General features: G+C 31.9%; 1 protein-coding gene across 5 annotated transcripts in view; it reads left to right on the top strand.

Moving 5' to 3' along the window:
- Positions 1-15,000, top strand: part of LOC137631735 (band 4.1-like protein 4) — a 773,040-nt gene that overhangs the window by 32,462 nt on the left and 725,578 nt on the right. For all 5 annotated transcript variants that reach the window (XM_068363632.1, XM_068363631.1, XM_068363630.1 and 2 more), the window contains exon 2: positions 7,815-8,256. In XM_068363632.1, the coding sequence (XP_068219733.1) occupies positions 8,173-8,256 (84 nt within the window). In that variant the 5' untranslated portion in view covers positions 7,815-8,172. The remainder of the gene's footprint in view (positions 1-7,814; positions 8,257-15,000) is intronic.

Here is a 15,000-nt window from a genome sequence, read left to right as displayed (position 1 = left end):
AGAGCCATAAGAAATTGATATTTTTCATAAAAAATAATTAGAAAATATAAAATCTATAACTGTCTTGAACGATAGAGTATCCAATCTTCTGAGATGAACTCATTCCGCTAAAACTATTGTTTTTCTTTTTTTTTTCTTTTAAGTTAGCTGGAGATGTCAATTTTGGAATATTGAATATGCATTGATATGACTGATCGTCTTTCATACACCACTTAATAGTATTACATGAGGTATAATGCAAGGCTGATGGTATTAGTGTAGTAAACTGAACGCTGAAATGGTTCAGGAATTATTAAACTTGTAAAGCTTTTAAGTGGGAAACTGATTATTTGATATATAAAAGAAAAATATCAAGAGAACTGCTACAATTAGTGCTCAGGAATTCATGGTGAATGAATAAGAGTCAAAATATCGTATTAAAAGAAAATAAAAATTAAAAGTATAATTTTTTCTAATAATTTAATTCTCTTGGAAGAACGAAACAGAATTTTCCAAAAAAACTTAGGTGGTTATCTTTCATGCCCTTCTCATGAACGCGATTGTTCAGCATACATTAATATCGACAAATTTTATTTCGGAATTTCATCGTTATCGTTGTTGGTACTGTTACTTTTGTGTTCATTAAAAGCTAAGTGGCCTGATTGGTAACGTCTCTGCCTGGTGTTTCCCAGTCGGGGGTTCGAGTCTCGCTCACACTCGTTAGTGCCATTAGTGTCTGCAACCTTACCATCTTTGTGAGCTAAGGTTTGGGGGGTTTGGGGGAGCCTATAGGTCTATCTGCTGAGTCATCAGCAGCCAATGCCTGGTCCTAGCTTGGGTGGAGAGGAGGCTTGGGCGCTAATCATATAGTATATGGTCAGTCTCTAGGGCATTGTCCTGATTGCTAGGGCAATGTCACTGTCCCTTGCCTCTGCAATTCATGAGCAACCTTTAAACCTTTAAACGACTTGTTGAGCCTGAATTTGTGTAGTGTCCGACCATTATTATATTCACTTTGTGGTTATACCCTATTTCCGGCTATTATAATGGGAATGTGTAAAGAAAAAACCTCCACTGTAGCACATCTGATACCAAACATGTTCTAGTTATAAGGGTTACGAAATCTTGTTTTTATTGAAGTGATATTGGTGTCTTAAGTAAAAGTTTTAGTTATATTAAATCGCTAACTTTCTTTTTCGCTTTGTAGATTGATTTTTTCATTTTTCATCCCCAGAGTAATTTGGTAGTATAAGGTATAAACGGCTTTGTAGGTACTAATGCAATGTCTACTTGTTGAATTAGATGCATCCTTTATGGGATGTGATAATTAATTCAAAATTTTAACTATATACATTGATTTTCAAGGTTACATCTATAATTCATCATAAAGGCCACGTGATTCGGCTTTTTATATATCGATAGTCGTTAGTTATACATGTCTACTGTAGATAACAAAATCTCCTTACACAATAGCAATTCTTTTATAGCAACTTTTATTTATAAACGAAATTAGTCTTTACAGGTACTAATACAGCAGAATTATTAATATTAATAAACGTGTTAAAATTTTATCAACCGCATTGATTTATTAAATTTACAATAAGATTAATAAGCATGCTTATTAATAGAAAAAGTTGCTTTATTACACTCGCACATGTTTTTATGTATGATTATAAAGGCTATCCGTGATAGGATTTTTTTTTCTTTTTTTAAATTCACCTGGCCTGACTGACTGCTCACCTTACACCTTTTGTTGAAGGTTAGACAGATTTTTAATCGTATTTTATTTGCTTCCTTTTTATTTCTTGAATGTTTGATAGCGACTTAGGTGTAGAATTACTAAGTTAACAACTTACCTTGCCTGTTTATCGCCAATCTTCGGTTCAAGATATTATTTGAAAATAAGAATCCAGAAAGGTGAATGTTTCATAGACAGCCAGACGGTGGCTATTAATGATAAAATAAACTTTCTAATGCTGGAAGGTAGAATTAGTTTTGTAGGCCTATTGCACGCTGGTCATATAAGCCTAATGTATATCGGATAAGCCGTGTTGGGTAGGCGCTGAATATATAATAGGATAGAAATGTGAAACTTAACGGCTGTTCTGAAGTTTGATATACAAAATGTATTCTTATTTACGCCAATATAATTATTCGGTTACAAATTTGTCTAGTTTTGCTTATGGTTATATGTCTCCATCTTCCTTTGGGGAGTAAAATACGGTTATAATTTTTTGAAATAAATTATTTGAGTTTTGAATTTTAACCATTTGATATGTTAGCCACTTTTGCTATCTCCTCATATGTTAAATTTTATATGTACTGCTGAGATTGTCTGCATATTCAATGTAACCTCAATGTCGTCTGTAAGAGATCTTGATTAGTTCACTTCCCATAAGAAATGTTTGTCATAATTTGGGTTACTTTACATATCTACTTTTTAGTGGAAGTGCGTTTTCTTGAGCTATTTTCAATACCTACTTTCCATGTATATGATTAGGCAGTAAATGTTTTCTTCATCATCAGATGGTTGTTTGTAATTTTCCGATATTTATTATCCGTATTTTGCTAATTATCCGTTTCATGATAATAATAATAATAATAATAATAATAATAATAATAATAATAATAATAATAGCATCTATATATATAAATATTAAAATCAACAAAATGATGCGAAGTCAGCGGCTAATGAATATTTATGATACTGTCTGTCTCTTGTTCATAAGTTACCCTTCTCTGTGATTGGCTTGACTGGATCGTATTTAAAAAGCTTTTATTCTTTTAATATTTGTTTGTGGGTACCGTCACCATCAACACCCTCATTGACTACAAGGCATTTAGAACTCTTCTTTTAAACCTATTACTCCACATCCCATTTTTTATTTTTGGTTCAAAATCGGTTTTTTTCTTTTGAGTTACGTAATCTATTCTTCTTTTCTTTCCCCCCATCTCTTATTATTATCATCGTTACTATTATTATTATTATTATTATTATTATTATTATTATTATTATTATTATTATTATTCGACATCGTTTGCTGTTTGAGCAAGCCATTTCATTATACATTCTCTCTGACTTGAACATTTAAATGAATCCAAACTTCATTTCATATCTTCTTAGAGCTAAATCTCTAATCTTTAGAGAACCCTCACCTCAAAAAATATTGCTTATATCCTCATAAAGTTATTCCTAGAACATATTTTTATCATTACGCCATTATTACCGGGAATAGTTGCTTTTAGTAACCAAGCTTCAGGTCAGTTCTCTTTTGTGATTTTCAATTTCGGTACCTCTTGTACTTGCATAACTATATTGTTTTCGTATATTATAATGATTAACCTTTGATAATATCTTTGTGGTCCAATACTTGTTTCTACCTTGCAGTCTTGCTATTATTGTCCCTTTTTGCTTTTGGGGAAATGTGATGCTTTACTTTTTATTTTTATTTTTTATTTTTTTATTTTTATTTTTTCTTTCCGTAGAGAGGGTCGGGTTGTTTATTGCAAGAGTATGAAGGAGTTCCATCTTCATTCATTGTTCCCAAATTGACCCAAATTCATACCTTCAATTCTACAGCAAGAAGTCCGTCTGAATTCCTTGTTGCAATGGCGTTTCCGTAACTGATTTACAGTGTGATCGAGGACGACACTGTAATTGGAGGAAGTATTAAGTGGAATCCATTCTAAGACGTGTAGAGTTTCTTCCTCCTCCTCCCCCTTACTACCTCCCCTACCCCTTCTCCTTCTCCTTCCTTCCCGCATTCCAATTATCTAAGGCGCTTCTTACGCGTCATTGTAATGACCACTCTTCGCTTAAATATGTGTCGGCAGATCACCATCTTTTTCGGTGTCAGACGTTCCACTGCAATGGGAACCTGGGAAAAATTAATGATAATGAGAGCGGCGATAGTAATTGTGAGGTGTGTGACATATTAACTATGCTGGGAATCAGAACCAAAGAAAGTATCGGGGAGAGAGAGAGAGAGAGAGAGAGAGAGAGAGAGAGAGAGAGAGAGAGAGAGAGAGATTGTTTCAATTAAAGCATACGGATATTGTCTTTAGTGTTCTTGGATTTATGTCAGTCCAATATGAAATGATTTTAGAACTTGAGAGATTTAGTCGTCAGGCACTTGGCTTGCTTCACTTGTCTTACCCTCTTGCTATTATTTACATTGTTACAAATAGTTTATTGTTATTATTATTATTATTATTATTATTATTATTGTTATTATTATTATTATTATTATTATTATTATTATCATTAATATTATTTTATTTTTTATTTATTATGTATTAATTATTATTATCATTAATATTATTATTAATTATTATTATTATCATTAATTCACTATTATTATTAGCTACAACGCTTTTGAAAAAGCAGGATGACATAAGATCAAGGACTGCTTCAGGAAAAGTAATACAGTGAGGAAATAAAGAAATAGATATAATAATATGCCTGAGTGTGCCTTTCAAGTAAGATAATTCTAACACAAGACAGTGCAAGACGATAGAACAAAGACTATGGTTTTTATGTATTTTAATTCACAAAGGCTATGGGTGGTTTTTTTTTTTTTTTTTGAGTGAATTTCTTAATGGTGAATAAATGCCTTGATAAGATGAAACAGAGTTCGAACAGAAAAGAAAAACTTAAGTGAATAGTAATTCACCACTTTTCTCGGCTTAATAAAAGAAAAGAAATCTAGAAAAGTGAAAGGAAAACATATTTTCCCCTTTAGTCTTCCCTATGATTTCCTTATTTTCCCCCATGAAAAATAGAATAAAATCAATAAAAAATTTTCAGCTCTGAGGACTACAGGAAATCCATCCTTATTTACTTATTACTGATTTTCATGTTACTGTATAAGAATTTTGTTTTTAAATTGTTTTCTGTTTTACACTCAATTGCTGCACTTGAATCAAATTCTATAACTCTCTGGCAAATCTTTTGTTACGGATATACTACGAAGAAGAATACCAACCACTTATAAGCTCGGCTGATAGATGAATACCCCCAACGAAATAAGATAAGCTTAATAATAATTAAGTAAATTTTTTTTGTCCTTTATCAAGGACTGTATGAAGTGCCCCCTAAAGCCTGCACAGCTCTTAATATCACTTTAGATTGAAATGGAATCTCGTCAGTATAAAACTTGATATGGTACGCACAATAATTTGCATATTTCTAATATGAACCAATTGACGGGATCAGAAAAAGCTCTTAGCGTTTTTAAGCGTTAAGTTTTGTTTCCAAGATATACAAGAAAGTAAGAAATTCTGGAATTCATAAAAAATCTTTTTACATATTGAGTTATGTTATCCGTGAATGCAGTTGGCAGGCGTGTTTGCATTTCACCGAGTGACTGAAACGAATATGGTGGGAAACAATGCAGAGAGAGTTATTGGGTTCATATTTTGAGCGGCGGCTTTTTTTTTTTTTTTTTTTTTTTTTTTTTTTTTTTTTTTTTTTTTTTTTTTTTTTTTTTTTTTTGCATGCAAAATTTATTGTGTTTTGGTGAAGGAATCCAAGTGTAAAGGCAATATAAATGGCTGTTGGATCAGCAAAGATAGATTTTACATGTACATATATAGACTATATATATATATATATATATATATATATATATATATATATATATATATATATATATATATATATATATATATATATATATATATATATATATATATAATGCTTGCATATAAATTAAATTATATAATCTATAATGTTTTCCTGGCGTATTTTAGTTACCAGGAATCTCTGACCTTTCCATTGCTGACAACACGTAAGAAAATGAAAACTCCTTCAATTAAAATTCACTTAAAGATTTCCATGCCTAATGCTATGGCGCCATGAAGAGGAACCATTGTAAAGTAGATCGTATTTTTTTCAAATCTTTTGTCGAAAATAGGAATTTTGTGGAGGGAGAGCAAGAAACGAAACAGATGAAACACATTTGCCTTGAGTGAGCATTTGCAGTCCGCTATTGGCTGGCATTGCAAGTAGGAATTCTGCAATCTTGAAATGTCTTGCAATGGTTGCTATATATTTTCTATCCCCCTTCATAATCCTGACGTCATGGCTATTTCCCATATGGATACTGAAAGCTTGCTGCTTCTGCGATCCTGATGTGGCAGTTGATGTATTAGGTCCATAAGACTGAATACGACATTGCACTCAATTGCAAAAGCTTTATTCCTTTGTTATATTTTCAGTCCATGACTTGGAATATAATGCTGGAATCCGTCTGTGCTATTTAGCATTGGGAGAGATACTTTCTTCCCTCGTGTGCATATTTTGGCAGCTTAGAATATAGCTAATGGATATTCTAAATCCCTTCTAAACATTCTTTTTACAATACAAAGATGCTGCCAACATATCTTAGACAGCGACGCCAGATGATGGTTTTAGACGTGGAAAAGATAACACAGTAATGCTTCTATGTGAATGCTGGGTCTTTTGTGTTTCCCTTGAATTATTTTTTTTTTAATTATTGTAAATAATATTAAGAACAGTGTACTATGCCATATATTTTGAAATTAATAGGTTCTTTGAATTATTTTGATGATATTTATTCTTATTTTTATTTTATTCACTAATTTGTTGTTTTTTGCTCTGTGTGCATTGTACGAATACCACGAGTAACTCAGTTTTTACGATTTATTACTTGCCTACTTTTGCGGTATGTTTTCCATATTATTATTATTATTATTGTTGTTGTTGTTGTTGCTGCTGTTGTTTTAGTTGCACGTATTGGTACTAAATTTCTTTAGTCACCAAATTACCGATTATATTTCTTCTTTATTTACACCTTTTTTTTATTGATTAAGTAAGGAGGGATTTGCTTGTGATCTCTATATCTCGCCTTTGTTTAGGAATTCCATGTCCTCGTTCTAGCAATGTTTTTCTTAGACCATGCCAATGATAGGTTAAGGTTTAATACGGACTTGGTGTCTTCCGGTGACTTTCGACCTCTTGCTTATAGGACAGCCGTACACACATGTGTAAATGGTCTTAAACTGTTTATTATGCAAAAACTAATATTTCAAGAGTATTATTATATATTTCGCAAAACGCTAAGCTTTTACATCTTAAGTAGTAATTGTATTGCATAGATTCAATTTATGATTTTAAATATGTTTTGTGTATTTATATGAAGAATATTTTCCTTTTAGTTTTAGAAGAAAGACATTGTTTTGCTTCGTTGTGTAGAGGGCTTGGGTCAAGCTTACCAATTCCTTCATGGATGTGAACTTCTGTAGTTAATCCTATTACAAACAGTTGTCAGTTTCTTTGCATACGAAATCAAGTTGTACCAGTCGAGGTTTAGTGAAAATACCGTTATTATTACCAAAATAAAGGCAAAATAAAAAAGAACTTTTAAAAGTGCACCTATTTTTTTTTTTTAAATGTATTTAACTTTTGCCGGTAAACAGGGTGGAATTAGAACATTGAATCGAGAGAACCCGGCTGGGATTTTAAGGTGGCCTGGGGTTGAGTACGGATTGTATATAGCCTATGAGAGCTTTTGCGTATGATATTTTGGTCTGTACTGTAAACATGTTATCAGAGAGAGAGAGAGAGAGAGAGAGAGAGAGAGAGAGAGAGTATTAATATGGATATGCATATATATATATGTGTATGTATATATATATATATATATATATATAGATATATATGTTTCTATATGTATGTATGTATATAATGTATATGTTTTTGCGTCATAAAACATATTTTTATGATTATATGTGCCGAAGGTGGTGTATATTTTATTTATTTTTAAAAAAGTTATTTCTTCTGCATTTCTAATGAATTCGTTTTCTCTTTTCAGAAGTGGCGATGAGGCAAAATGGCTAGAAGCTGAGCGAGGCTCTTTTATTAATTAGGAGTCTTAACTATCTTCACTAACGGCTAATCTTTTATATTTAATTTCCTTTCTTTCCTGGTTAAAAAGTCATTTTAAAATCTTTAAAAAAAAAAGAATTAAACTTTCAGACATAATTTAGATTCATACCAAGATAGCTTTAATGGAACTGTCTCTTATTCTATATTACACATTTTGTAAATAAATATCTTTTTTCTGGTTATTCTCTTCTTCCTTGCAATCTTCTTTCTCGAGCGAAGCTCCTCCTCGCCCCTGTTTGTTTTTGCCTCTCTCGTTCGTCAGCCATCCGTTGGATCATATCAAAATGAAGTGTTTCGGAGACAAGAGTCGCACATACCACTGTAAAGTGGTGCTTCTCGATGAACAGGAACTCATTCAGGAAATTCAGGTAAGAAATGGATTTGTTTTTTTTATCTTGTGAATATCTGTGCCTGAGAGAGAGAGAGAGAGAGAGAGAGAGAGAGAGAGAGATTTTTATTGCAAAGGCTTATGAGGTGAGAGAGAATATTCATTATTATTATTATTATCATTACTTGCTAAGCTACAACCCTAGTTGGTAAAGCAAGATACTATAAGCCCAGTGGCTCCAATAGGGAAAATAGCCCAGTGAGGAAAGGAAACGAGGAAAAATAAAATATTTTAAGAGCAGTAACAACATTGACATAAATATGTCCTATAAAAACTGTAAAAACTTTAACAAAACAACAATGGCTTATAAGGAGAGAGAGAGAGAGAGAGAGAGAGAGAGAGAGAGAGAGAGAGAGAGAATTTTCATTGCAATGTGTTTTAAGGTGAGGATGTCTTTTTCTTTCTTTTTACTTTTTCCATTTCTGTTTTATAGGGTTGTAAGTTCAAGTAGTGCTCGTGGGAGGTATCCTACCTACCCTCTATCTTTTTCCCAAATCCTCCTTTTTCGTCAGGAATGGTCGCTTCCTGGCCTGTTGCAGGTAAAGAGTGGTCAGGTTCCCCGGTGGGACTGTTCGCGTTTTATGTGGATGTAATTTGCTCCGTAGGTTTTGTTGTATAGGTGTGCTATACAATGCTAGACACTATGGTCATTTTGTTCTAAGGTTAAGAGGCTATTTATGACATTCTATAAATTTTTCAGATAAGTGACATGTCTCGTTTATATGTATTTGTTTATTTATTTCCAGCATGATAATGGAACTACCTTTTATGCATAGTTCCTAGGAAATCTATTATAGCTCTCTTTAACTAGACAGTACAGTGTGGATCCGGTATTTTAATGATCTTAAAAATTGCCAACTGAGAATTGTATAGTTATCACTTTCGGTAGAGGACTCATCCCTAATGAGATGATAGTTTTTTTTAGATTAGTTTTGTATGTGTGTGCATATATATATATATATATACAGTATATATATATAAATATATATATATATATATATACAGTATATATATATGTATATATATATATATATACACAGTATATATATATATGCATTATATATATATATATATATACAGTATATATATATATATATATATGTGTGTATATATATATATATATGTGTGTGTATATATATATATATATATATATTTACACTGTATATATATATGTATTATATATATATATATATATATACTGTGTATATATGTACATATATAGACTGTATATATACAGTATATATATATATATATATATATATTGCATGTGTGTATCTGTATTTAAGATCAAAATATTTTATTTATGTATGTTACGTAAGTAGTATCTCTAGATAATCCACCAGAGAAATCGACAATCCATCCAAATTTGTTGATGTTGTGACATACCAAATTTACCCAATGAGCATCAACATGGAATTGAAATGTATTTCGAGCCTTAAAACAAGCTGTGCAATGCGCATTAAGGCATTCATGCATTTTGCAATATAATGATAGTTTATAATAATATTCTTCCATTCGTTGATGGCTTAGAAAGTTCTGCACAGCTGTCATGCAACCATTCTTGGTATTGATCAAAAGAGATCGTGTTGCCTCATGCAATTTGTTTGAATCTAGTCTCCATTGTAAGACATCTGGAATTAACATTGCTTGCATCACGAGCATTAATGCTTGTATGATATATTCGAAAGCATGTTTCATAAATGTAGCTATTTATGTTTCATTCGAAACCGGTGTAAGGGCACTTTGGAATCATGTTCTCTGATAGACTAATTTTTAGAATCATTATAATTTTCCTTCATAGAAGTTTGTTTTTATTAGATTTGATATTGGTTAAATAAAATGGCTGGCCTTTAAGTTACTTTAGTAAGGTATATACTAATTCGTAAGACATTAATACAGGATAAAACGGTTATAATAATAATATACAATAGGAGTTCGAAATACCATTAATTGCCTGAACTTTGTTTTATTCATCAATAACCACCCAATCATTATTAGCAATAACAGCCCGAAAGCCAATAAGTTTCAATGATTATATATAGGAAATTATCGGAAATTGCAATTACTGATAAGATCTAAGAATATTATATAATTTTGTCCATAATCATGCGTCTTACTTCATATTAATGTATTATCTTAAAAAAAAATTATTTTTTGAAATTTCATATATGTAGGAATACAAAGCCAATACGAGACTCAATCGAATTAGCAAGATCTTTCCAAAATTTGTTAAGTAATGAAGTCTGGAGTATGGTCAACAGATATTAAACAGGAGAAAAAAAGGTCCATGAACTTTCTTTGTTACCGGCTAAAGTAGTATCCTGCATATTAGCTTTTTAACTAAACTGAATTCTGTGTTTGCAAGTATATCGCAAGTCTTTTTGGCGAGCCTTATTATATACGAATGATGAAACGTAATGAACATCATCGTCTAAAGACCAATTCTTTCCTCAAGAAGACAAATTAAACCAGGTCTAAACTGTAATTTTTGCAAGGCACACACACATGTGTATATATATATATATATATATACACATATATATATATGTATATATATAATATATATATATATATATATATATATTTATATTTATATATACAGTTATATCATACTCATCTATACGCTCAAACTCAGTATATTGACAGAAGTGAGTGGCAGAAATTCGACATTCTTTATAAGAAAAGAAAACAGAAGAAAATTTTGTTTTTCATGCAGTATTGTTGACCAAGGTTTTCACTCCTCTTATTGGAAGGGTTTATCCCCGTTAGAAGTTCCACACTTGAAAGATCAAAGATCAATGTCAGATTCAAAAGCTCAGAGGGAAATAAAGACCGAGACCTGATCCCAGAATATGCAGTGCCGTGAACCAGCTGTATAAAATGTGCCCAGTATGTTTTCAGTAATGTAACTACCAGATTCTTCTATTTCTGCGCTATAACAGTTGGTAAACACCATAATGTTTGTTTTATAAATTGTATTGCACCCTATTCTTAGTAGTGTATAAGAATATGTAGGCTTTGAATTACTCGAGTAAAGTGCATAATAGTAAAGATGAGACCACATGGTCACTTGAATTTAGGCATTCTAGCACTTATTTGTTTCTGCAACTCTGAAAACCTTCGATACGTTTTAGTTTGTAGTGTCATATTTTCACTGGATGTTTGGTGCATGGAATTGCGACTACACTATTAAAAAAAAATAAGAAATACAGTTTTTTTTTTTTATTTTTTCTTAACAGGAAAATATGAAATGTATAAATTCTGTGTTGGTCTGTTCCATGCAACAGCCATTGACACAAAACACCAGAAAATTAAATCGCGATAAAAATACTTTCTGCTAATACAGTATGTTGAAAAATATCTCCAACAATAACTTTTTTCGATTCATGAGAGGATTATACAGCCATACATCTTCAGTTACGCATAAAACAATGGAATTCCTATAAAATTATCTGATTATATTTCTGCTATGTATAACACTTAATCAGATTTTTGTGTACGATAATAATGAATATAGTTCACTGTGAAATAAAGAATGATTTAAAGTGGATTCATTGGTTATTTGCTTGAAGAAAAAGCACCAATATATTCATTTTTTGTCGCAAGCAAATTTGCTTGAATGACTTTCGATTGCAGTCGTATTACAAATATTTCTCTTATTAGTTCAGAATTTGTGCGGCGCCTTCGAAATTTTAGCACACCTGGTAATCGCTTTGTTTGTCTTAAGGGAAGATGATTTTATAAAAGAGCCACAGAAACAAGATGAGAGACTGAATAAGAGTTAATGGTATATCAAAGAAACACGCACACACACACACACACACACATATATATATATATATATATACACATACATACACACACATTTGCTATGTGCATATATGTATGTGTATCACGTTCGGGTTTATTTCAGTTTAAGGTGGAGTTCTAAGTATCACCTCGTCATGCAGCAGTATGACACATTTAATCAAGATCGAAAGAATACATTCTATCGATCTGGCATTTAATGAGAGTTTTGTCTGTGAGCTTATCCATGTTGTAGATCAGTAGTCTAGGAATATTTTTATACACTATGTATATATTTGTATAAATTATTCTCTCAACCCATACCACCCCCCCCTCTCTCTCTCTCTCTCTCTCTCTCTCTCTCTCTCTCTCTCCAATGAAGCCTGGTATAGAATATTCAACGAATCCCATAATAATGAGGTTCTGGATGGGCCATAGTCCTGCATGGGTTAGGTTACGGGAGATTCGCTCTCTGGCTCCCCATTTGACGTCCCATTGTCCTATTCCCCCTTCCACTCAACCACTTTCTTTCAACCTTTCGCTCTACTCATCCATTCTCAAGGTTTCTCTTTTGTTGATTGAATATAGTGGTTTGAGAGATTATCCTCTTATCAACATTTTAGATCGAGTCTGGGATGCTTATATATATATATATATATATATATGTATATATATATACATATATATATAATTATATATATATATATATATATGCATATATATAAAAGATTTGGCATGAATTTACCTGCTTCCAGAAAGTTTAGCAAATACAATATTTGTATCCATCCATCCCTAAGAACTCTCATCTCCTTTATAAAAATTTATGTAGTATAAGATAGGTGTCAGAAAGGCACATCATTCTGCTTTTTTATGGACGAGAATGTCATCCCTACGCCCCTTTTCTTGACCCCACTCGATTCTAGTACCCATTTACAGCTCTTATTGAACCCAGCTACGTGATCTGCAGCATATTTAGTGAGAGGATCCATATTTGACTCCCGAGCGAGGACGGGTGGGTTACTACGAACATGCTATTGCAGAACCTGTAGTGACTCTTCAGACCAGTCCATTTTGCGTACCTGGTAACATCTTCTAGGATATATACCAAGTAATATACCAAACGGGGATGAATAAATAGGGTGAAGAGAAGGACTGAATACTTATTTTAAAATGTAAAGTCTTCAAGAAGAGTTTAAAGTAACGTAAAAACTCCTACTATTAATAGAATGGAAAGGTTCAATAATATAGATAGTACTTGAAAAACTAGGAGCTAAGAATATTTGACAATGATATCTGGTGTGTTGTTTATTTTGTCTCCTTACCTTTCGTTTATTGGGTGAGGGCTCTTCTTAATTCAGAATAGAACTGTAGAAAAATTATTTCATGAAATCCTTATGAATGAAATATTTACGTCAAAAAGTAACAATAAAATTGGGGTTGAAGATTTTCTCTCCTAAAAGGAACCCAAAAATCATGCAATTTTATCTCCATATGGCAAAAATCTAGTAAGATTGACATAAAAACAAAATTTTCATCAATTTCCCATGAAAGAAAAAATACTTTACCGAACCCCTTGCCCTGTTATATATTTAACTAAGGTGAAAGGCCAACAAAGTTCATCTTGGAGGAGAGCATGACCTCTAGGATATTTAGAACACTTTTAGAATACAAGTTTGCCTGAAATTCGTCCCTCCACTTAGTGAATTTTCTGACCACAACTTTCTATTCGTAAGTGGGCGTGACATTTACTGGGTCTTCGTGCCTTTTGACCCAAACCAAGAAAGAAAAATATATACTGTATCATTAGCAACTATGCCTTGAATATTCATCTGGCTAAAGGGAGATATTAGGTGCACATTCAACTTTTCTATAAGAATAATATTTTGTACCGTTTAAAGAAAAAAAAAAATTTTTTTCTAGCGGTAACATCAATAAACGAGATTTGCATCACCTTACCCTTAACAAAATTACTAGACTGCACACCCTTGAGAGAGAGAGAGAGAGAGAGAGAGAGAGAGAGAGAGATGTGGCTTGAGTGGTGTTCTTGGAGCCAAAGTACCAATTACAAATGTAGCTAATGAAAGGGAATGCGTAAAAGGATTTTTTTCCCCAGGTGGGATTTGGCTTGATTCAGGTCAGTGGTCTTCTGTGTGTATGGGCAGCGCGTGAGAGTTTGACCTCAAGAGAGCGGAACATGATATAACGGAAATATTATTTATATATTTTCGTTGTCTGTTTCATTTTTAGATATTAATAATAGTCATAATAATAGTAATAATTTTATTTATTATCATCTACGACATTATGATTATGATTATTTATATTATGAACAAGACTAAACTATTTGTAAAATATGTTATTTATAAATACATATGCATAATATTAGTTTTTGCAAATCAAAGTGTGAAGTAATATTTTTTTTTAATTGTACATATTTGTCTGAGTTAGATTTTAAATATTGTATTCCTTTTAAAGAAACTAATTTCGTCACATCTTACTGGTTCAGAATATTTTCCTTGGTCCCAGCACTTGACCATTTGACCTGGCCTCATATTTCATTTATTTTTTTTACAATAGGAATTGTATTTTTTATGTCTTTAATTGTTTAAGAATTAAATTATTGTAGAAAATGAAAGCGAGAGAACGATTATAATTTAGAAGGCAAGAAATAATTATTGAAACAGAAAGAACGAAATGTATAGATAAAACCTCTCAATTTGTCATATTTTAAACATGTTGAGAGAGAGAGAGAGAGAGAGAGAGAGAGAGAGAGAGAGAAACACATGTATGCCACACCCATACCATCGATGCCCACGTATTGGACATTTATTCTGAAGAGCGAATAATAGTTAACTCATTGCTTAGACAGGGTAATATTATGAAAATATAAATTTGAAAACAATAGCCATTAAAGTATGTACATATTTGGTAGCATCCA

This window comes from Palaemon carinicauda, chromosome 40 (assembly GCF_036898095.1).
Source record: "Palaemon carinicauda isolate YSFRI2023 chromosome 40, ASM3689809v2, whole genome shotgun sequence".
Taxonomy (NCBI): domain Eukaryota; kingdom Metazoa; phylum Arthropoda; class Malacostraca; order Decapoda; family Palaemonidae; genus Palaemon; species Palaemon carinicauda.
The sequence above is the reverse complement of the archived record's forward strand: the minus strand, read 5'-3'. Positions and strand labels throughout refer to the sequence as shown.